The following is a 24,379-nucleotide window of genomic DNA, read 5'->3' on the forward strand; positions in this document are numbered from 1 at the left end:
CAACTTGTCGCTGTGACCGCAGAAACTACAGGGAAACAAGACTAATTTTACTAGTATCTGGGGGCGTTTTCACACCTATAGTTCATTTGCTCTGGTCTGAATCAGTTGATGAGTTGGTGAACTTGGTTCTTTTCACACAGAGAAAAATCCAAGTGAACCAAATGCACCACTACAAGTCATGTGAGAATGTTCACTCATTGGTCAGATGTGTCTGGTGTGGGAGCAAGAACGTAAACACATGAGGAAGAAGGAGGTCCACTGGCCAAATACAATGTACTACATTGCACTAATCCAGGTTGGACCTCAATTTATTCTCCTGCTAGTTGCTAGCAACTGTTAAATTCACTAATCCGTTGATCCCATTTAACCTAACTAAAAAGCACAGGTGTGAAAACACCCTGAGTTACCTGAATTATACACCCCATCAACAGCTGTGAACAAACAGATCAATGAAGAGAAATGGTTTTGGTACAACATCAGCTTCAAAGTCTGATTATCCTGTCTGGGGCATTAAACAATGTTTATGATATTAGTTAACAAAACCAGCTATAGGCCATTAATTGTGTGATATTGCAAACCACTTCCTTTTTTAAGCTACAACACACTCTATTTAGCTGCTTGATTAAATTTTATTAGGTGGATAGCGGCAGCCTGTGGTGTATGGTACAGGTCATTAGTAGGATCAGAGGTGGGCAGTAGCTGCAGTGGAGGCATGCCGCTGCTGCCCATTCAAAACTCAGGACATTAACCTCAGGACGTTAACGTTTGTCTGCGACACTTGCAAAGCCAAAACCCTTACTTGTCATATATACCCTTCTTGTCCTCTGCAGATTCACATACACCTTAGGAGAAGGAATGTGGCTGCCACTGAGTAAAAGCTTTGTCATTCCCCCTGCCGAGCTCGCCATTAACCCTTCAGCCAAGTGCAAGACCGATATGACAGTCATGGAGGACGCCGTGGATGTACGGTGAGTGATGACATTTATTGGTACCGCTTTCCCCCAGTGTTACTTTCCAGTGGTGACGTTTCAGATACATGACAATAGAAGCTCCAACTGAAGAAATAAAATGTTCCATAAGGCTGTGAAGAAAGGTAGGATTTTGCTGACCAATGCACCAAACTGTAGAGGAGCAAGTTTATTTTCATTGCTGCTCTGAAGTATTACCAGGAGTTTCTGTCTACTCATGTTTTATTGTTACTGATGAAGCTTCACAACACAAAAATAGATATTGGCTTTTTGATAAATATTCCGCACGACCATCCTTTTCATCTGTCATCCCCCAGAATGTATTTGTTGACTCTGAATGTCTCACTGTTTTGTATTCTCACCCAATCAGCATTTTTCTTTTATTTACTATTGTTGCAGCAAGTCTTAAGCAGCCCAGTGAGGTTGATACAGAGGCCTTAGCGGTCATGATTCATAGGGTACTGTAATAAAACTCTAAGATCTAACACAAAATCAATCACGAAAAAGTGAAAAACCAGAGTTTAAAAAAGAATTGAATAAAATAATTACTTGGCAATTTAAAGCCATGAAAGCTCTTTAATTGTTAAATGGTTCACATGTCCTCGAAGGAAAATCTGCTTTGTGTGCAATGGCTTTGTTTTTATCTGGGCTGCAGAGAGGGAGTTGTAACTGAGTCAAAACAATTCTGCAGTTTTAAAGTGGACTCAGCTGACAGCAGTGACACTACAGAATTATCCAGCCAGGCCCACGTTTTCAGAACAAAATGACTTTGGGTGCATCTGGCCATGAACCAGCCCTACAACCCTGAATGTCTGTCCGTCACTGACTGACTGACTGACCCACTGACTGATACAGTTACACCATTGGTGCAGCCAGCCCAGTGTTGGAGTTTCCCCATTGGCCATTGCTCAGGGGGCATTTACAGCGGAGTCCTGAGTGCATGTTCAGCGGGACTGAGAATGAGCCAGTCCCAAAATGAGTTTTAAAAACACACATTTACCGACCGAAGTGTCTTACATGGAGGCTCCGACACTGACAGGAGCACCAACCTGTGGATACAAAAAGACGCAACAGATCCATTTTACCAGCCTGCAAAGTGACTAGCAGCTAGTTAGTAGTAGTAGCAGCAGCAATAGTTATAATTAAAATTTAAAAAATTCTCTTTCAAATCAAACACCTGAGATATGAATGGAAAGTATTGTTGTTGCAACTGCATTTATATCCTTTTTTTTACTCAAACATTGCTTAACCATGTCATGTGATATGCTACTTCAGTACACTTTAACAACAAATATTACTGAGACCACTACAGAAAATTGCACATAAACATGTAATATCATTTCAACTGTCCCAGACTTAACAACCATTGTCCCAAATTGAAGTTCTTTTCTTTTCTTTTTTTTAAATTCTAAAATTGCTGCTCATCAAATCTTTTGTTAATATAAGTACAATAAGTTATACGCAATTACATACATTTTAACAGTGTGGTTATTCAGTTACCACAGCAGTTACAGAGCCATAAATGTTACATACCTCACTCTGCTTACCCTAGTTATTACCCTTGTAGAACCGGGCCTGTATCCAGGACCTTTCACTCTGCTAGCAGCAGAGGCTTAAAAATGGACATGCTGCTTAGTCTGTCCTTACTGTACATCATCATTGCAAGTGGACAGATGATAATAAGCCCTGTAGGATGATTCCTCTTTTCAATTTGGTGACTGCCTAGCATGACAAGTCAACATTCCACTTGTGCTCCCAGTGTATGCTTCTGGCTGCTACACTGTTACGCTGTGTACCAATTCCATACTACATACTAATCCAAAATATGTTTAGCATATGTATCATGATCACAGTGGAATAAGGTATAGTCAAAACAGTCAGTATGCATACTGAAGAACGATTGATCTTTGAGTGCGCTTATGATGGACAATATTCTCCCACAAGGTAATCCACAAAGGAATGTGGAAAGGAAAGGGATATGTCATATGGAACTGGGACACAGCATTACTCTTGGTTTAATGCAGTGGTTCTCAAACTGACAGGCTGGTTGTAGCCCCTTGGGGGGGACACGTAGAGGCACAACAAGGGGATCATGTATGACCATGTAAAAAATGCAGAGTAGAACCAAAGTTGAACGAATCTCTTTCATTTCAGAACAGTAAACAAACAACAGCACAGTTGTGCCAGCAAAGTTATCAAGCCTCTGGCTTGCAACATATTTTTTGGACAGCAAAATTAAGTGTAATGGACACATTTTTGACAAGAAGAGAAAAACTGTTGATGCTCATCAAGCAAACACCTCAGTCAGAGTCAAGGAAACAGTTTATTTGCCCATATTGCTCATTATAACTGTTTGTCCTGTCCATACTGGCTGTGATTGCAATGTAAATGAAGGGGTACAAAATCCACAGTCCTCATTCTGTGCAAAAATACAGTTTAACAGTCTGAATTAGTCAAATTACATAGGTATCTTCCAAAGTTAGTCTTTTTTTTTTTTTTTTTCTTTTGGAAAAATTCCTCAACTGTTGATAGTGAGCGCTGATCCCCATTGTAGGAGTATTAATACTTTATCATTGAATTACCTTGTTGTTGGGGGCACCACCTCCTTTTTGGTTGGGATTTGTTAGTGCCAGGAGGGAGCACTAACCCTTGTTCAATTAAATCAATGAATCAGCCTCACAATCGTAAGCTCTTGTCCCAAACAGTGACCTCTGTTTACTGCGGCTCAAAGAAACAACCAAACACTTTTAGGATAAATGAAGACATTTATCAATAGCTAAACGTCTTGAGGATACATGATAATGTATAGATAATATACAGAAAATAATAAATAAAAAGAGAGTAAAATGAATAAATGAATAAGGTCTATGAATGATAAAAATAATAAAGAAAATTATTCAGCAAGAGTGGCTCGAAGCGCGTGACTCGAGGCTTAACATGTTGCACCGGGGAATGCTAATTCACCTTCTTTAAATAAATTCTTTAATTTTAACGTTATTCGACATCAACGCTTGATCACAAAGCCATGTTATGCCTTACTGTTGAGGTGATGCGTCATGGTGGAGGTGTCATCTTGGCAGGTCCAGCACATAGACTGTAGATCCAGCGTTGTTGGTGCAGCATCGTATCAGCTTTGGTGCATCTCAGTAGATGCAAAGGCGTTGAATGCTGGTAAAGAATCAAGCCGTTTTAGGCTGCTCTGGGAGAGTCTTTAGGCCGGCTTCACCTCTGGGTTGCAGTCTTGTTGTCAGAGAGCAGTTTCAAGCGTTCTTCTTCTTCTTCTTCTTCTTCTTCTTCTTCTTCTTCTTCTTCTTCTTCTTCTTCTTCTTCTTCTTCTTCTTTTTCTTCTTCTTTTTCTTCTTCTTCTTCTTCTTCTTCTTCTTCTTCTTCTTCTTCTTCTTCTAGAGTTTAAGTTGCAGATTCAGGCTTTTGGTTGGTTTGTTGTAACTTAACTACTTGGCTTGTAGTATAAAAGGTTAATGAAATCTAAGTCTTATATCTCTTTGGTAGATAGTCACACTTATGAAAGTTATATCATTCTGCTTGTATTTACATGACAAATAGCATGATATAAGTTGAATAATGATTAGACATTTAATTTACATGAATTTCAGGTTTTCCTCAGATTTGCAGGGGGCTTCACAAAGTCCTCAGGGATGTGAGTTAGTTTATGGCGTTGTTGATAAGAGTCTGTGCTCCATCTAAGGTGGGAGTTGTTTTTCTCCGAGTCCAAGTGGCCTTCAGGGTCATAATTCAACTTGTCGAAATGGTTTCTTAGGAGGTCTTTCTGAGTCTGCTGAGCATCACTGATCAAACCCCCACTTAAGGTTACAAAGGTCAGTTCTGCAGGCCAAGTGTCTGCTCTTACAAACTTAGGAATCCAGGGAGTCTGTCTGTTATTTCCTTAAGAATCAAAGATTAGTTAACAGAATTAAAGAACAAGCGGTTGTCTTCCTACACCATTGCAAAAGTATCTACACATAACCTTGGGGGAGGACAAACCTATACACTTTGCTGAACCAAGTTTGCCAAGTGGCCAGAAGCATTATGAATCATCTAGAGAGTTAGCGTGACTACAGCTGTTTTGATAGTATTATGTTGTTGCATAAAGTCTGTGTGAATAGGATTAGTTTAAGGAAAAGAGGTAGGCTAATATAATTAGTGGTGAGAATTGTCTTTTAGTGTATGCTGGAACATGATTTGTCAACAACTTAGTGTGCACAAGTGTGTCAGATCCTGCCCTAATTTGCCAGTGGTTATTTGCCCTGTGAAAATGATGTCAGGTAAAATTAGTCTTGCTCAAATGAATATACCCACCATCTTTTTTCAAATTAGCATTGTAGGCACTCAGATTTTTTCCCTGTCATATAATTTTAAGCCCTTGGACATCTGAAATATGGAGTAGTCCTACAACAAGAATACATAAAAAATAGAATAAAACAAAATGTATTGGAAGAACAAGATTTAATGTGCTTTTCAGTGCCGAAGGCAATCATCAAATGTAATGTGTAAGGTTTCTCATAATAGACTGTTCAGGGGTGCAGTGTGCAGTGTGGTTATTCATATAATAATTTTTGTTGATGGTTTGCAGAAAAGCATACTGTGCTGAGTATGTGATGAAATTTTATACAGCCATTTAATATTGCATTGGAGTTTTCTTGTATTTTTTTTTTAACATTACAGTGTACATAAGTCAAATATTTTTTTAAGCACTGGGGAGTGACATATGTTATGTTATTTTGGCTTAGGGGGAGGGACATACAACTTTAAATGGTTGCGTTTTGTATGTATGTTAAATACGTTTTTCTTTTTGAAATGTGTTTTACCACTGTATGGTGACGGAACTCACAAAACAGTTCTGAGGAAATAAACCAGTCAAACCTGCCTATTCAGTTTGTGTTGGATGTAAAGGGTTAAATGAAAGAAGCCCCTTTTGCTAGCCTATCAGAATTTGTGCCTCCACAGTTGCTGGGAAGAAAATACTGCTTTCAGCCATATCTGCCGCCAAATGTCAGCGGCAAGAGCAGCATTTACGTTACCATGACAGCATGGCCCATACAAACAAAAACAAGTCAAGGGATATTGATAAGGGACTGTTCGTTATTTATCAGAGGGAGGGGTGTGGCTGGGGTGTGACTGTGTTTTTTCTTTTTATGTTGACCCTCCAGGGAGCTAAGTTAAAGTTGGGCCGGCAGCCCTGGTAGTTTGCCAAGGTTTAAGAGTCATAGTTTGCTATTAAACATAATAGCTGGAAAAGGTCAGCCTTTGCTTTTTATTTTCTCCAATACTACTTACATTTATTGTGAATATAATAAAATATGGTTATTTATGGTGCAGGGAAGGTCATGCATTTTCCCCCAGTCAATCAGGGAGGTTCAAGGAAAAATATCTGTAGCTCCGGGGAGGATAAATAATGATCAGTCTCTTATCCAATGAAATATCTCAACAGCTATTGGATGGACTAGCACAGCATATTAAAAAGATATTCATGGTTCCCAGATGATGAATCCTAATGACTTCAGTGATCCCATGGCTATTGCCACAATGAAGTTGACATTTGTGGTTTTGAGTGAAATGTCTCGAGTATTGGAAGGATCGCCAACGTCAGGTCAAAATTTTTATTTGCAATGTTGCATCGCAGGAGGAGGTAATTATGCTTGTAATTTATGCTAAATTGGCTTAACATTAACCAAAGGCAGTATAGATGCAGATAAACCATCAGAATGAAATATATTATGACAAAAAATCTAATTTATCAAATAATGAATAACCTCATGTATCTAGTATATGAAGGTATTTATGTAATTGAGGGTATGCTCATAGTTTATAGTTTCTGGACCCTTTCATCTTTGTGTACACAAACAATCATCAGCTGTACTGATCAATAAAACCCATTGATTGTCGTGATATTTGTCATATGATTAATTATTTATGTGCTGTTTATGCTGATTACTATAATCCAGTTAACAAGAGCAAAAACATTAAGATGATGCTGGTATACAGTACATGCTTGCAGTAGCTCAAGATACAAAATGATGCATATAATTATATGTGATTAATTGCATTGTGGAAACAGAAACAGAAATGACATTTTACTCTAAATGCCATAAAGAGCACCTAAGAAGATCACACTGTTTCATTACATGATACCGTGACTCTTGTGATAGAAAGTGGGTTTAAGAACAAGGTTCATCTCCAACCATGGCTGACAGTTTGGATAAGAGTGAATGGATATAACATTATATTTTCCTCATCACAGTACTGTATTTACATGAGTCTGTAAACTGGAGGAGATTTGAAAGGATGACCGTGAAATAAAAGCGGAAAACATGAACTGAAGCTCAGCTGGAGGATGAGACTCTGTCTGAAGAGCATGAATATCATTATGGAAAGGGCAGAATTTCATTTGATTAATTCGTATCTCACAGATGTTGATTCATTTTTTAGACACAGTGATTTTTTAAAATATTGTAGCCATTTGACATCTTACTATGCTGAACTTTTTCAAAAAAGTAAGATTTAGTAAAATTGACTAGTGTCTATGTGGTTATTCATCAAATGAATCCCTCAGTACATGCTGCATCAAACCATAAACTAGAAAAAGGAAAGTGTCTGTATGCTTGTTGCAGAGCAAAATTCACCAGCTTATTGCTAATAACTTGAGAGAGTGAGAGATGTGTAGAGATATACATACATCTGGGGCTACTGTGTGTGTGACTAATTAAAAGCTGTCCAAGTCACAGCTGGTTAAAACCACTTAGACTAAGTTCTCAAAACAAAAATGGAAATGGACAAGTCCAGTCAGCCGTCACATATTTTACTTCAATTTTTACCCTGTGATTGACAGCAGCCATCGATAACATGCAGATATAACATGCCTTTAAATTATTGAAGTTGTATTAAATTTTGCTTCAACAGTCAAAGCTCAAAATGTTCAATTTCAATGTCCTCCCGAGAAAATCAGTTCTTTCATATCTTTACATTCATGTGACAAAGCTCTCTAGAGAAGCAGTAAGTATTACTCTTGTCTGTTGGGAGCAAAGGAGAAAATCAGGTGATGTATTATAGAGCAACAAACTCCACCACACGAGTAGGAGGTTGGGGGACGCACCAAAAAAACCTCAGTCTTTAAAACAGGAGATAGCTGTTTGTTGAGTCTTTCCAACCATCTGTCAACATTGTTTACTTTTAGTTCCCTGACCTTAACCAGGTTTTTATTACTGCAACTATGACAACGAAGGAAACCTAAAGAAACCCAAACCAAGATATTTTTCTAACCTTAATAAAGTACTTTTTTTATAAACTAAACCATGATCTTTCTCTAACTCTAACAGAGTGTTGTAATTGTCTAACTGTAACCATACCTTGACCATATGTCTTAATTTCTGGATACACTAACAGCAATAACAGTACCAATGGTGGGGGATTATGAGCTACTGCCTCAATAATAATCCCATTTTCTTGCAATAACAGACACATACTGTCATTAAATCAAAGGTTTATTTATTTATTTTTTTGATGGCAAGATTCCTACAGTTATGAAACACTGAAAAAGGATCATTGAATAAACTTTTACTCTGTATTTTTGAGGCCTAAGGAATAGGGATTAATATGATTTATTTTTTATCCCGACCTCTAGGTTTAAATACTGCTCTTGGAAATAATGCAGGATGTTTTGGAATATATTTTATGTACCAGTTGTCTTTGTTACATCCTGTAGGATTGCACTGTTGTACTTCATTTATGCAGTTTTGAGCACGGTTTTGCGGTTGTCTTCCCCCTCTTCTCCATGTTTACACATTTCAACTCCCTCTTCTTTTTCCACATTTTATTTTCATTTGGCAGCTTCCTTCAAGATGCTGTGTGAGTAACTCATTTCCCTCTGATCCATGATCTGATGAATACTCTCTTCAGCTTTCCCCAGGGGCCACAAGGAAACATTGCTAACACCTTCTGGATGCTGCTGATTTACTCTGCTTTTGAGCTGCATTCTCCCACGTTTGATAATCATTTGTCACTGTCTTGCTCCCTGGCAGATGGATAAATAGTGATGCGCCATCATCTTCCCTCCCATGATTAGGCTGGCTTCATGGCAGTTAAAATGACTGGATCGAGAAGCAGCCTTGGGTTTTGTTTTCTTAATGTGTTTATTTGTGCTTTTGTGGCATTGCCTTGAGATTACATTCAGACAATCTCAGTAGTTATAAGCTTATATATTATTTGGGCTTTTCGTATTATTGATGTTTTTTACATTTAAATCATAGGTTCTGAGACAAAATGTGCTAATAGGAAATCTAACATCCAATGCCTCCTCTGCCCCTGTGTTGTATGAAAGCTAATTGAGTGGATATTATTGCAAAGAAATCTGTTTTACATCTTCTATAATCTGAATATTAAACCCATCAAAGCAGTCATCTTTAGCAATACTTTTACATTAAAATCATGTTATTTTTTTTCTGTTCATTGTTGATGGTAATTTTCACTTCTCTCTCTGAACTGAATAACTAACTAATGCTGGTAAATTGCAGGGTTTAACATGACATTTAAACCTTTGACGATATTTTTCAGTGACAAAATGGGTTGTTTGAGTGGTTCTTTACACCGCTTGTTTTGACGTGCATTTACTTCTAACCCTCCTATTGATTAGCTATCCACGTTAATGGTGCTCATAATTGAGGCTTATTTTTATTGCCTCTTTCAACTGCAGACATGTGTCTCAAACATGTTAATTATATCCAGGTAGTGCTTATTAGCCATTCATCTTCAGAGTGTCCTATATGCAAGTTGTCAAAACCAGTAATGTAATTTCTTCATACTCTAAATCAAACTTTTTTTCTTTTGCTGACATTACTATTACTTTTGCAGATGGATAACATATCTTTCATGAAAAAAATTAAGAAAATTAAAATTAACTTTCATGAAAATGAACTGCATTTTACCGTCTTGGATACATGTTTACTTAGGTTTTTAGCATTTGGACATTTTGCTTTGTGATGAGGCTAAATGAGGCTGCTTGTTCTAATGATGCCTGTGTACTCTGTTAATAATTGTGTATTACCAGTAAGGTCAGATAAACATTTTAATTGTCTGTCATTTTGATCAGATAAGTGCATGTGGATGCAATGCTACAGGCAATTATAACTTAGAATGTCAATTTCCTAATTTGAGGATCATTAGAAGGCTCATAGTTTTTTGATACTTTTAACCCCTCTAGTATTGGGGCCTAACTAGGACAATGTTTGTCTGTCTGTTAGTCCATTCAACACTTTGTATTTTTAATTTAATGCTGTGTGGAACAGTATTAAAAGAAGGCAACAGTCAAGGCACCTGCGTTACTTTGCAACCAAAAGCAATGAGGAATCAAATCCATACAACATAATTCTTTCTTCATGTTGTGCTGCCTGCTCTAATGTTATATATTAATGTTGAGTGTCAAGCAGCAGTTGGGGTAGAAATGCAAAAAATGCATCAATTTGAGACCACAGCAGATTAATGATCAAGCTGGACTATGGAATCATACATGAGTGTGAGAATTTGTTTTTGTCAGTGAATTTTTCATGAACAGTCTGACCCTACAGAATGTGAAAATCCTTGAGAATCACACAAGACTGAAGTAGGCTCTTGATCACTGCTGGAGGTTGGGAGTTGAAAAAAGAATTTGCTAATGGATCTAACATTGTGAAAGTCTCTCTTCAGAACTGGACAAGGACTCTGTGTTTTGCAGCACGTTACATTTGGCTACAGGTGACCTGCGTATTAGTTGCAAGTTTATATTTTTTTAAAATACACACACACAGGAAAACATTTTTCAAAAGAATTTAATGTTCTTAAGAAAACCCAACAAAGACTTTACAAACATGCTAGCTGCTCTGCGAGGCTGTGCTGATGTCATGTGAATGTCATTTCCTTTGGTAGGTATTTGGTCAAAAACATCAGTATTGGACAAAGTCAAATTTTGACCGGATGGTGGCGCTAGAGGAAGTCAAGTTCAAGTTTATTGTCATTCAAACCATACCAAATATGTTTGTCGGGGAGACAGATAAATAAAAATTTAACAAGACAAAAACCACTGACAGCTTCTTTTTGTGTAGTCCCATCAGTGTCAAGTTATTAATTTACAACTTACTTTCAACTTAAAATTAATTTTTCAAAATCCAAAATGGGAAAACTAGAGGAAAGTAATTTCAAAACTAGGATCCTTTAACTTAAATTGGGGTCAACTAAACAACAGCAACCTATACTGAACTCAACATAACTGACTTGATTGACATGACACAAAGGGAGAGTTTATATTAATAAACAGTTAACTCTAAATCACAAACTAACCTTAATATAAACAAATATTTGAATCAATAAACTATTTACAACCAATCTAACTGTCAAACAAGAAAAACAACAACACATTAAGCTCCAAAATAATTTAATTTAACTAGATCCCAAAAGGAAGACTCCCCTCCAGCACACACATTTGGCCTCTCCCACTTCCTGCCTGCTGTTACTAAAAGAGTATGAAATAAATATTTAAATGGCTGCAAAATTCCTTGTTGTTGGTAGTTCTCAGGAACTGGAAAGAGGTGAGTCTCATTCATGTTTCACCTGGCCTAGGGGAAACCCTGGCGCATCATGAAAATAAGACTCCCCTCTTCCCAGCTCCCAAGAACCGCCAGCAACAAGGAATTTTGCAACCCTTTAAATGATTATTTCATACTTTTTTGGCTGCAGGGTGGGCTAACAGCAGACCAACAACAAAAGGAAACTAAAGCTAATCAACTTTAAACTACCTACTCAAAACAAAAGAAATGAAAATACAAATCACTGACTCCTGACTCAACAAAAACAGGAGAAAAGAGATTAAACCAAAATGCTGGCCACCCCTACAAAACCTGGACTGTTATTTTCAAAGCTATTTCAACAACACATTCATTGAAAGTGGAGAGAGGAGAGCCTGCAAGAGCTGAGGAGGGGGGGGTTGGCTTTTAAACCACAAGCTTGGCAGCTGGAACCAATCAGCTCCCTGGAACAACCTACACTCTCACACAGTCCCAATCATTCACTCAGCCAATCAAGGAATCTCACCTGCTGCCCATTACACACAGGCACCAGAGCAGAGCAGGCCAGGGGAGGACTGCTGGATCCATGAAAAACAAAAAGGTAGAACATAATTTAAAGCAAGTAAGAAATATTAATGATAAAATGTCAACCAAAATGTCTCCGCTCAAATGAGCAAACAAACTGTCAAACAATAATCAAGTGTGTGCTGTCATTACTTGAAATGTTTGTAGGTTAATGCTAAAAGAAAACCACTTGGTGTCGGCATGTGATGTGGCTACTACAACTGGCAAGTTCAAATTTTCAGTATGTGAATGAAGTGTATAAGAATGTCATTTTAAAAGGATTAATGCTCTGGAGAACATGACTGTGGGCTCTGAAATGTGTGTCAGTCTTGTAAATTTATACACTTCACTGAATAACTGAAAATTTGGATTTGCTAGGCACTATATAAAAAGTCGGGGGGTCACTAAAGTCATTAGGATTCGCCTCTGGAAAGCATGAATATCAGTACCATATTTAACGGCAATCCATTGTTCTTCAGACATTTCACTGAACCACAAATGCCAACCTCATGGTGGAGCTAGAGGAAAAGTCAGGGATCACCAAAGCGAGTAGGCTTTATCCACAAGTGACCATAATCAGACCAAAATTTCATGGCAATCCAGTTTGGACCAAAGTGGTGGACAAAGACCCGTAATCCCTAGCATTCCAACCAACTCTGCCTACTTAATTTACATACTGGGAACTGATTACTGGCACAATCAAGAATACAAGAATGTTTATTTATATCAGGTATAAATACAAAGGCTTTCTGCATTTGCATGTCATTATTCTGATAACATCCAGATACAGATCACATGGGGACACAGTGGGGTATTGGTATCATCTCATCGTTTGGTAACAATTTGAAAAATGTTTTGGTCCTGGCTTGATGGTAATATTTTTGTTAACTCACTGAGTTTTTCAATAAACGATCAGGACAATGTTTCATCTGCAAGAAATATATTCACTTAGCTCATTCATGCTCCCTCTTTAAATTTTGGACACCAAATGAAATTCTACTGTCTCCCTGAGGACAAATGTGAGCTATTTAGCCCCATTACTGCTAAAGATCTAAGAACAGAAAAATGGCCAGTGTGATGTTTTGGGACGTAATGAATGTTGTGGCCTCTAAGGGTCCCCAATAGTGCCGTAAACCTTTTTTGTTTTTTGTGGTTTTTAATTGTAAATTGTGTTGCACCCAATTTGTGTATGTCTTGACTGTAATTGCAGTTCCCAAATGTTTCAGCATTCACACTTGCTGTGAGTTTCATCATCTGCTGAGGCTCTGTTCAACGGGTCCCTTCTGAATAAATGACAACAAAGCAATGGGCAATTATAACAGAAAAATTGGTTTGTAAGATAACATCAAGTTGACTGTGAAATGGAAGGAAACTCTGTCTTTTCTCATAGGGAAACCAGGAGAGAGTGGGGAGTCGGAAAAAAATATATTTTTATAAGTGCCTGAGAGGTCATCATTTTCTCTACCCAGGCAAGGTTCATGGCGATGCTATTACAGAAGCTCTTGTTTATCATAAGCAACACGATTCCTCTGCAGAAATAGCTCTGTGATTTAGATTCTGTGAGAAAACACTGAAGTCTTCTCTACTTTGTTCTTCATCAGCACCAATCTCAAATACTTTCTAATACTAACCACTGTTATCCTCCTGCTGGACTATCTGCTCATTGACCTTGCGTGAGGTTTATGTGGAACAAAAAAAAAAAAAAAAAAAAATCACAGAAACACAAAGTGACTGCTCAGAGCAAGGTTAGAGCAATGAATTCATGGGGTGTTTTATCTCATGAGTCTACTACTTTGAATAGGAATGGTACTGTGAAAAGCCATAGCTTTTCTCATGATGATTACACGGAATGAATTTAAATGCTGATATTTGTAATTCATGGAAATAGATACCCCTTGATTGAGTTAAATAGAGAACAAGGTGTCACGGAATGTCTTGCAAAGCACATTGTTGAGACACCGCTTTGACAGTTCCTTGTTCTTTTTTTTTTCCCTGAAGGAATTGAAACATCTAACGAAATGTCATATTTTAATCAAATTTAATGAGAGCAAATTGCATACTGCAGACAGCAAGGCTTAACTAATTGAATGCTGGATTTCAGTCACAACCGTTACCTTGTTTGTAGGTGATATTTCTCAAAGTCATCATTCAAATAATATTTGTAATTACTGACTTTGCTGACATTGAGAAATAAAAGATGAATTAACATGGATGACATTGTTAAATATAAATAAACTGACACCATGTGTGATAAAGTGGAACAATTGTGCTTAACAAAATTAAATTATTTTCTAGCTAATCAATTTCAAAACCTTCCCACCAGTGTCTATACCAGTATCTGGATTTCAGTTCACCACATGGAGTCAAGGTTTTATCTGCAATTATGCTAATGATTTAGCTTACAATAAAACATACTGTAAAACCTACAACTCTTTGCCTTTGCACCCAAAAATCTAGCACGTTTATTGTGTCTGTCATTCCCCCTAACATTTGTTTTGCAACCAAAAAAAATTGTCTAGTAATCTAAATGAGTTTTACAGCAAAATTAAATTCTGGTGCAAACAAATTCTAAGTGTCATTGCAAGTAGTCATTATGTCACCAGGCCTCCAGCATCAACTCATTTTCTGTGCAGAGTTAGGTGGTGAACTAAACTTACATCATCAGATACAGGTACTAGCTAGCTGTGAACGTGTTGGTGTGATCCATCCACAATAGCGCACCCAGCTAGCAGCTAACTTTATCACAGTTTATTCAAAAGATGTATTTGTACCTTCTACTTCTGTCTCACAATCGACTACAAACCATACTACATCTTTGTTGTGGTGCAGTATACTTGGGTAGAGAAGAGTTACTGGATATAAAATTGGACAGTGCAGCACGGTTGCTTCTATTTTTGACTCTTGGGCTCTCCACTTCCTCAAAGTTCAGCACTGTAAATATGGTTTGCTATTGATCAGTGGAGCAAATATGCTTGGGAATTTTTTCTGTGATAAATTATTTGGCTGTAACAGCTATTGTACATTTAACATTGTAGCAAGGCAACAGTTTCTCATTTACCCAGCAAGCTCCAAGAAATACTGCACAGATGCTCAAAACTGAACAACTGTTCTCTGTTCTTTGTCACTCTTAATCTGCCTTTACAGAGAAGAGTTGATGATCAGTTCATCCTTTGACTCTTTGGAGGTGCTCCTGGACTCATTTGGACCCGTCAGAGACTGCACCAAAGATAATGGAGGCTGCAGCCGCAACTTCCGCTGCATATCTGACCGAAAGCTGGACTCCACCGGATGTGTGGTGAGTCATCTTTCTTTTTTAAAACTCTGGCTGGAAGCTGCCATACATTAGCTACAGTAGCAGAACACGACCTTTGCCTCATATTTCTACACAAATCAAATTCAAAGTGCTTTGCAGGATATAATACAGTCTGTATACATCCTTTTATGATTTATACAATATGAGAGCATAACACTGAATAACCTTACCCCCAGCACGCGATTGCATCTGTAGAGATGAGCCTCAGGGATTTTTGATAGGATGCGCACTTATATGGCCTCTTCACTACCAGTTCATATTCTGATGTATAAATTTCCTCTTGTGGCCATCAGTGTTTAAGCCCATCTACCAGTATAAATATTCATAAGCATATCTACAGGTCAAGATGACCCATATCAAGGACAACTCTCAGACCTGTACTCTGTAATGTGTCTGAATAGACAGTTTGACTTCGCCTCTTGTCTTATATGCCTCTTACGCTGACAACACATTCATTACCTCCAGGTGGTGTTTAGCAACCAGGATATGTAGCAGCCAGGTCTGTTTTCTTCTCCATCTGTTAGGGACTCCAGCAATACCAGTCTTGTTATTTGCAGAATCTTAGCACCGTCTGCTAGTGTTTTGCTTCTCCTAAATCCCCCTCCTCTATTGATAAGCTGTCAGGCACCATCCCCCCCTTACAATTTAATTTATTTTCAAGCACTTTGATGCACTTGAATAGAGTCTTTCAGGTGGGCTGGGAAGATGCTATTTATGCAATCCAGTATGTTTCATCATATCTCTTACAATGCATCTTCAGGAGAGGGAACAGCTTGTAAGATGTTTTTAATAGGAAAATGTTTCATTTATAGATTAGAGGGAAAATGCATCTGAATATGTAAGCAATTATGTATGTAGGTAGTACGGTAACATTAGAGCAGATGAGCAATTGTTGCTGTAGGTAGTAGACAAGCATGTAAAACCAATGCTGAAGTCTATTTATTGATTACTCTCTTGCCCTTTCATCATCTGACTTCAATCACTAAGTCTGAGACTTGAGGCTAAGATACAGTAAATATGCTGCATGCATCTGAGAGGGCACAAAAATTTGATTGCAGATTCTTATTTTTTCAGTTATGGCATATTCTGTATCCTGCTATATATTTCTGCTACAATAAGATGTTAGATACATTGTAGGTATTCCATTTCCATTTCTGCAGTGCCCTTTTCAGATATGTCTTTTCACTAAAACCTGACTGAGAATCATGCAGACTTTTCATCTGGGAATTTAAAGGTGACAGCATATAAAAAGTACAATAGCAGGTTGAGTAGAAAAGGTGTAAAGAGTTTTACAGGACATTTTACAATATTGTACAAACTGTCAGCTGTGACATTCAACCCACATCAATGTGTTTTTGCTTTAGAAAAAAAAAAAAAGATCAACACATGTGCACCATTTTACCATTTTCGTTGGCGTAATCAATGGTTTTTGACTGAACCACTGAAATAACATGGGGGAAAGCCTAGTCCTCTCTGTGTCCAGATATTTCTGCCTTTATGGTCCAACATCAGACTGATACCAAAATGTGTAGCTTTGTTTTTTGTATCTTGATTCTCATAATTAGAGAAATGGTCCAAAATACAACAGAGGCTGATGGGAATATCATGAGTTCTGCCAGTATTTGGTCATAAAACAAAGTATTGGACAAAGCCAAATTTACTTATAGTACTACAGGGACATTCCGGGAATCACCAACATCTTTAGCATTTATCCTTTGGGGACCATGAATGTCTCCACCAGATATCACAGCATCCATAGTTGCTGAGATCCTTCAGTTAGGACCAAAGTGGTTGACAGACTAACTGTCACTGGCATCTCACTGTTTGAATGTTCTAGTTGGAAGAGATATTCTAGTTGGATATAAAAGCTACATATCCTGTTAGATACACATATTACAGTATTGTGCAGTCTATCAACAAGGACATTCAGTCCCCACCAGAGCGTCTCTGTTTTATACATTCAAGGACTCATTTCAGTGTAATGTTATTCCAACACGTTCTCACTCCCAACTCGTCACATATTGAAGCTTTGTCAGGACCCCGTGGCATCACTTTTTAACGCACTGGGTACCCCTTAAGCGTCAGTATCACGGTATTCACTGTTAAAAAATAATTATATTTTATAGTGTGACAATGTGGTGGTTAAGGTCTGGTTAGGTTTAGGCACGAAAACTGCTGGGTTAGGGTTAGGGAAAGATCATGGTTTGGGTTAAAAAATAATAATAAATAAAATAAAAACGTTAAGGTGGTCTTGAACCTTGCTCTGTGCTGATTTCCAACTTTCTGTCAACAACATTACAAGCCATCCACCGACCCCTCTACCTCCTAATAAGAAAGTCAGCTTATACAGATGTCATGTGAAGTGTGTCACTTCAGAAATGTTGATAGGATACATATTGTTGAAATGTTAATATGCTACGTATTACAGGTGTTGAAATGTAGATATTCAACGTATCTGTGGTGAAATTTGTCACCTTTATATAGACATCATCAGTCTCATGGCGTCTATTTCAGACGTTGTGGGAGCTCAACAGAAGTCTATCGGACTACTCTGCACATTAAAAAATGTTGCCAAAGGGTTACCCAGTGCGTTAAAAAGTGATGTCACAGGGTCCTGACCAAGCTTCAGTGTGTGACGAGTTGGGAGTGAGAACGAGCTGGTTATTCACTAGGTGCATCAGTATAATCTTGAACAGCTATAGTACAAAGAAACATATTGAATATTAGCTGTTTGTACTTTGCTGATGTAATTAAGCTTTCAGGCATTTTAAAGGTTTAGCTACTGTGTGTCATTAATCCAAAAACAAATGCTCCGAAAATCAACTTGTGTATTTCCTGTGGGCTTGTAAATGTCACAAATCTGCTGTTTGGGAAAATTAAATCTCCTGGCTAAGCAATTAAATTACATCACAAATGTATTACAGCTGACTGAGAGCACTGGCCATTCACTGAGTCTCGTCACATCCTGTGGCTGGTCAGGCCATGTAGTCCAGTCCAAGTTAGTACAACTAGTAGATATGAGTTGGACCCTGCAAATAACATCCGCTATCTGAAGTTGCTTTATAAACACTGAAAGGAGTCCGCTAAGTTGCACAACATTGCACTGGAATGTCAGAGAGTGAAATATCCATCCAATTTACATCTTGTACCCCGTCTTGTATCAAGAGATGGCAGAGTGGAGATTTCTAGCCTGAGCTTTGAAGTCCCATGGGCGTCTGATTATGTTTTACTTAGTTGAGGCATTTATGTTTTTCCCGCTCTTCCCTCTTGTGGGAAAACACAAGAAAAGTCCAGATATCTTGTAGTGATATTCTTTCTTTACACATAATTACTGGGAGCTTTAATACAACAGTCTGTGTTTGTCAGCATCTAGAAAGCGGCTTCTTTGTGTTGCAGTGTGTTGCAAATCCTTGCCAAAAGCATCACAAAAAAATCCAATTCCTTCTCCCTGAAATTAATCTCAAATGGATCCAAAAAGAAATAGTAAAAATCTTTCTTGCCAACACTTTGAAGTGTCATGAGACTCTCCCTTTTTATTCCATTAATTATTTATTGTCCTGTTATATTTCCATCCCTGTGAGCATTTTGAAGAATACTGTGATATTTTTTTAAAGAACCGTTTTCAAAAAAAAAGAACAAAGTGAATGTCTGTACTTAGTTACAGTACTTATCCCTTAATGTTTCTGTTTGCCCATCATCTGTGAATGTTCACCATGCTCTACTATAACTAAAAATAAAACAAAATTCATCCCAGGAATAAATGTATGATTTCACACTTCAGTAGAGCCTCATTGAGAAGGAGGTGGGTAATATGTAAGACAAGGAAAAAAAAAGGTGATTGTGAGAGCACAGTGAGGAATTGTCAGAGCGACCTGGAAACACTTTACTTTACACTTTAGAACAGATCGACTGCTGCTGCTATTAAAGGCCATTTATTTGGAAGACGTCAGTTTTTCTGTCAAGTTTTGTTACTTGCAGACATCAGATATATGACAAATTTCATTAACATAATACAATGACCAACACTGCTGACACTTCAGCTTGAACATGGGAGAAAAATAAATATTCAAACTATAACAGTCTCTCAGAATTAAATTCTATGTAGAGTGTATAATCGTTTCTAACACGCACTTTCACTCTGATCTACTGCTTGTCCTGTTGCCCTCAGGAAATTATTGTTCTCTTCTTTAATGTGTAATGAAAAAAAAAACAAGCAAAGATAATCATGACAACAAACCATATGAAAAGTAATGTGCGGAACTATTTTGGTTCTATTAATTGTATTTTAAAGACTTTTAAATATAGCCACTCCCTTACAGTAACATTTATCCCAAAAACAAATCAGAACACACCTGTTAGTTAGTTAGTTAGTTAGTTGCTCAAGGGAGGCAGCGCAGTCACCACAAATGAATGGAACCACTTTTTTAATTTTAGAATCTAATCTTAGTCTAGGATTGGCCTAAACAAATGATTTGTTTGATCTTTGTCCATTTAAACTTTTTCTGTTTATTTTTTTGAAAAAGTAACAGTTCCAGAATAAATTTCACTTGGCATTTCATGCCTTGTTTCATGATGTTTTCTCTGCCTGGATTTGTTAATTATCAAACAGGCTCACCAGTCTGCCAGTTTGCCTTTCATGTGTAGTGCACTTTCCAAGTAAGCAATAATATGTGCCTCATACTTTATGCATATTTATAAAAAAAAATATTAAGGGATGATTTTTATGAGAGATTTTTTTTTCAGTTTTGCATGAAAATCCCGAGCTCTAATGAGCAGGTGCTAAAAGCACAGATATAGTTAAAAGTAAGGTTTTGGTAAGGGAGCGATGAATAAACTTCTGCTCTGCTCTGTTTCTGGGGACCTAATGCATCTGTTAACTAGAATTTTAAAAAGTGTTAGAAAACAAGACAGATTTTTATGAAGTGAACAATAATAATAAATGGAAAAAAATGAAAACATTTGACAATTTTCTAAAACCAAAGCAAGGGAATATGGAGATGTGGCTTTGTACTTAACTGTTCATTAAACTACACATTCATGAACTGCAAACAGGCTGGTGATATATTTTTGTGGCTACGTTTATATCTATATTCTAGTGACACATCAATCAGAACCATCCATCCTCACCTACAGTACTCGACAGTTTCAGCTGGACCTGCTGCTCTGCATCTTATTATGACATTCCATTACTTTTTCATTTAAATTTTCTGCTTTTATTGCTCATTTTAATTTTCTAGTTAATGACTCCTATTCTGTTTATTGCATAGATAGGTTAAAGTTACCAGCTGTATTGCAGTTTATTCAGCAGTTGACAGTATTGCACAGGAGGAGTTGAACTGTGGCCTCAGTAAACTTTTTGAACTCTTCCATGTAGCTCCTCTCCATTTCTTTTGTAAGCTTGGTGATGTCATCCAGCTCTCCTACATTTGCAGAGTCTGCCTGGAAGTCAGTCCCAGGCGCTGCTGCTGCTGCCTCATTAAATCAGACACTAATTACACACAGATTGCGAGCACAGATCGAATGAAAGAGGCAGCACAAATTTTCTCTGCACTTTTATTTATGTAAACCTGATTCTGAATGTACACAATTATCAATCACAAAGGAGATGTAGGTAAGAGGAAGCAGGTGAGTTAAGTAAGGATTTTTCATTAATTTTGATCACTATTGCTGTAAGAAAAGCATAACTCCTCTCCTAAATTGATTGGTATTCTGTTTGAATGTCGTTATTATGCTATTTTTTTCTATAACCATCTCATTGCGGGGGAGCTAAACCGTTGATCTTCACCCCCACACACACACACACATCCCAGTCCTGTCCATCACCACACTGCAGCGCTCCCAGCTGCCGTTGCATATATTACTGTCCGTTTTAGTAATTATCTTGTGACTGTCGAGCTTATAAATGAGCCTCTCATCCGTCTAATCAGGGTGGTAAACTGGCTGGGCCCCAGCGCTCTGATTCCACCCTAATCAATTAACACCTTGTCTGAGTCTGTGCTGCCAGTAGCTGTACTGTCTGCATTTAATATCTTTCCTTGTGTTAGAGTCAACTGACGCTGGCGGTCTGCGCTGACCGACCCGCTCCGTCTCACTGATATATTGCACTCCTGGGGAGAGGCAGCACGCAGCGCCTGTGGCAGTGGGAGCATAATAATCACAGAATGATTGTGAGATTAATTAGCTTCATCTTGTCACTTGTCTCCCCAGCAAAATGGTGGAAAACAAGGATGTTGTTGACAGTGCTGATTGCCACTAGGATGGAATGACAAGAATAGCTGGGCACCGTCCAAACAGCTCAATGTGTGTTTGTGGGGTTTGATATATAAACTGTCAGTACACAGGAAATGTTGATCATTAGTGCTGTTTAAGTGTGTTTTACAGCTGTTTGTGTCTGCTTTATAGCACTATACTGTGGAGAGAGGGCGAGTTGTGTGTGTAAGGTATAAACAATGACGGTTATGGCTGTGTTTGTAGTGACAGTACAGTGTGCCTACAGGGTCGGATTTTTTTTCCCCCCTCAGATAGATTTGTGTGTTCCAAGTTATAATAAATTACATCTTGTTTTCTCCCTGATGGGTTAGACAGGGTGGGTCACTCTGCCTCGACGAGGTTCCACTATGCTGAAAATGTGTGTACGCATGTGTATCCATCCATGTGTTGTATTTTTGCCCCATGAATTACAAAGTGCAGAAAAGTGCTGGTGCTCTGTTTTCTATGAGTTTAAACTTTTGAAGGTTAGAAAGTCATGGTAGGTGTTTTCGTTTTTGACAGCTGATGGAAAAACACCTCGACTGATTGGTCGGAGGAGGCCAAGTTCAGTATGCTTTATAGTTTTTTGTTTAAATGTGAGTTTGGGGGATTTTTTTACTTATTATTTATTTTTTACTTGTTGTCTGAGTCGAACTGAAAGTAAACAAAGAGATGATCCCCCTGGATTAGCTGTTGTAGGTAACTGCATATGTATGTACTTGTGGAGCAGCTTGTTAGCTACCCAAACAGCATCTGCACAGGCTTGTTTGTTAAGGCTATCACTGTTGATTTAACTCGGTGTGCATGTTAGAGAAGTTGTACCAACTGAGAGAAAATGCTTTGTGCCTGCAATTGTCCAAATTGCAAAAAATAAAATAACAATAGTTTAAATAACTGTCACTATATTATAAAGCAAGTTGTTCTACAAATTCACCCAAATTCAAGTATCAAGTAACTCAATAGTCTGTGAGAAGGACTATTGTGTATACTGTGCTACATAAATTTGAATGAAACCTCAGCATTTTCTGGTAACATTGCACCTCCATAAAGGAAGGACTTGCAAGACACAGATTAAAAGAAAAGAATAGTCAAAATGTATGCAACAAAGACTGAGATATTCTGACTTTTAGAACCTAGTATAGCTTAGGCTAATGCACTTTGATAGCATCTTTCTGTTAGACCCTCACTGCGTGATCAATGCCAACGTCTTTCAACGACTCACATACTTACTCGCCATGACTAGTAAACTGAATCTGATGTGTGAAATCTGTGGATTTCCCTTCAATGAAACAACGGCAACACACTTTGTGGTCCTTTTGCTAAATTATGGCATTAAAAACTAGTACCGCTTGACACTATTCATGTTTTTCAGTGCCGGTGTGTCTTGATATGTGTATAATTCAAAAGGCTAAATATTATTAAACTGAAGACAGAAAAACCCTGAACATGTGCCTTCCACATCAATACAAAAAAGTATATCTTTCTTTAAAGTACTTCTGTCTCAATTACTGTTGGGCCAGTCAACTACTCATCACCACAAAATACAACCTATGGTGTCACACAATTCTACAGACCATACTACAAACCATAAGAGTATCACAAAAGGGTCCACTTGTGACAAACAAGAGGTCCTTGCTGAAACTCTTCAGTAAAAATGTGTAGAAACCAAATACAGTGAGCCTTATTCATGAGAAAAATAAGTGTTTTTTTCTACCACGTTGTACATTTGACATGACAGTTAAAACTAGATCATGTCATCTTTCACTGGATGGCTGCAAACTTCCTTCAGCTGAACATGGAGAAAACTGAGATCTTGGTCGTAGGTGCTAAAGCCCAGAGACAGTTAGTCTGCGAGTACCTGGCATCCAGATCACTAAAAAGAGTAACCATGGATGGTGAACTCAGCTTTAAGGATCATATCAACAGCATCACCAAAGCTGCCTTTATCCAACTCAGAAACATTTCCAGAATCAGAGGCTTTTGTTCCCGGTCTGACTCAGAGAAACTCATGCATGCATTTGTAAGAATTGGATTATTGCAATTCTGTTTATGGGTCTAACAAACAAAACAATCCATAGATTACAACTTATCCAGAACTCAGCCGCAGGAGTTCCAACCAGGACAAAAAATTCAGACCACATAAATCCAGTCCTCCGAAACCTTCACTGGCTACCTGTTGTTTTCATAATACAATTTAAAATCCTCCTCTTGGTACAAAGCACTTGCTGGTCTGACTCCATAGCACATTTTAGACATGCTGTCAGTTTACAATCCCCACAGATCACTAGGTGGAAATCTCCTCCATGTGCCTAGAGCACTTTCAAAATCTGGTGAGATGGCTTTCACTATTTATACACCTGAAGAATGGAACAGTTTGCCTGCTGATGCTAGACTTGCTCCCACACTGTGTTCTTTTAAAAGCAAACAAAAGACCCTCCTTTTCAGTCAAGCATTTTCTTGAATGGACACACATGTATTTGTACAGTATGTTTGTTTGTGTGTGTGTATATATGTGTATGTATGGATGGATGTTTGTTTATAAGCACACTTTTGCTGTTTTTTGTTTTTATGTAAAGCATTTTGAACTGCTTTTATATGAGATAGTGCTATACGTATAAAATTTGAATTAAATTCAATCAAAGGTTGCATAGACCACTCAACAGAATTACCCACAAAATTATACAATCTGAAAAAGACATTATACACAACACTGCATTATAGCGGCAGAATACACC

The 24,379-nt window shown here is 37.8% G+C and overlaps 1 protein-coding gene across 4 annotated transcripts in view; it reads left to right on the forward strand.

The window, feature by feature from the left end:
* The window catches only part of astn1 (astrotactin 1), a 392,569-nt gene that overhangs the window by 145,431 nt on the left and 222,759 nt on the right, over positions 1-24,379 (forward strand). For all 4 annotated transcript variants that reach the window (XM_042427879.1, XM_042427878.1, XM_042427876.1 and 1 more), the window contains 2 exons: positions 831-968; positions 15,227-15,377. In XM_042427879.1, the coding sequence (XP_042283813.1) occupies positions 831-968; positions 15,227-15,377 (289 nt within the window). The remainder of the gene's footprint in view (positions 1-830; positions 969-15,226; positions 15,378-24,379) is intronic.

The sequence above is a fragment of the Thunnus maccoyii genome, chromosome 12 (genome assembly GCF_910596095.1).
Source record: "Thunnus maccoyii chromosome 12, fThuMac1.1, whole genome shotgun sequence".
NCBI lineage: Eukaryota > Metazoa > Chordata > Actinopteri > Scombriformes > Scombridae > Thunnus > Thunnus maccoyii.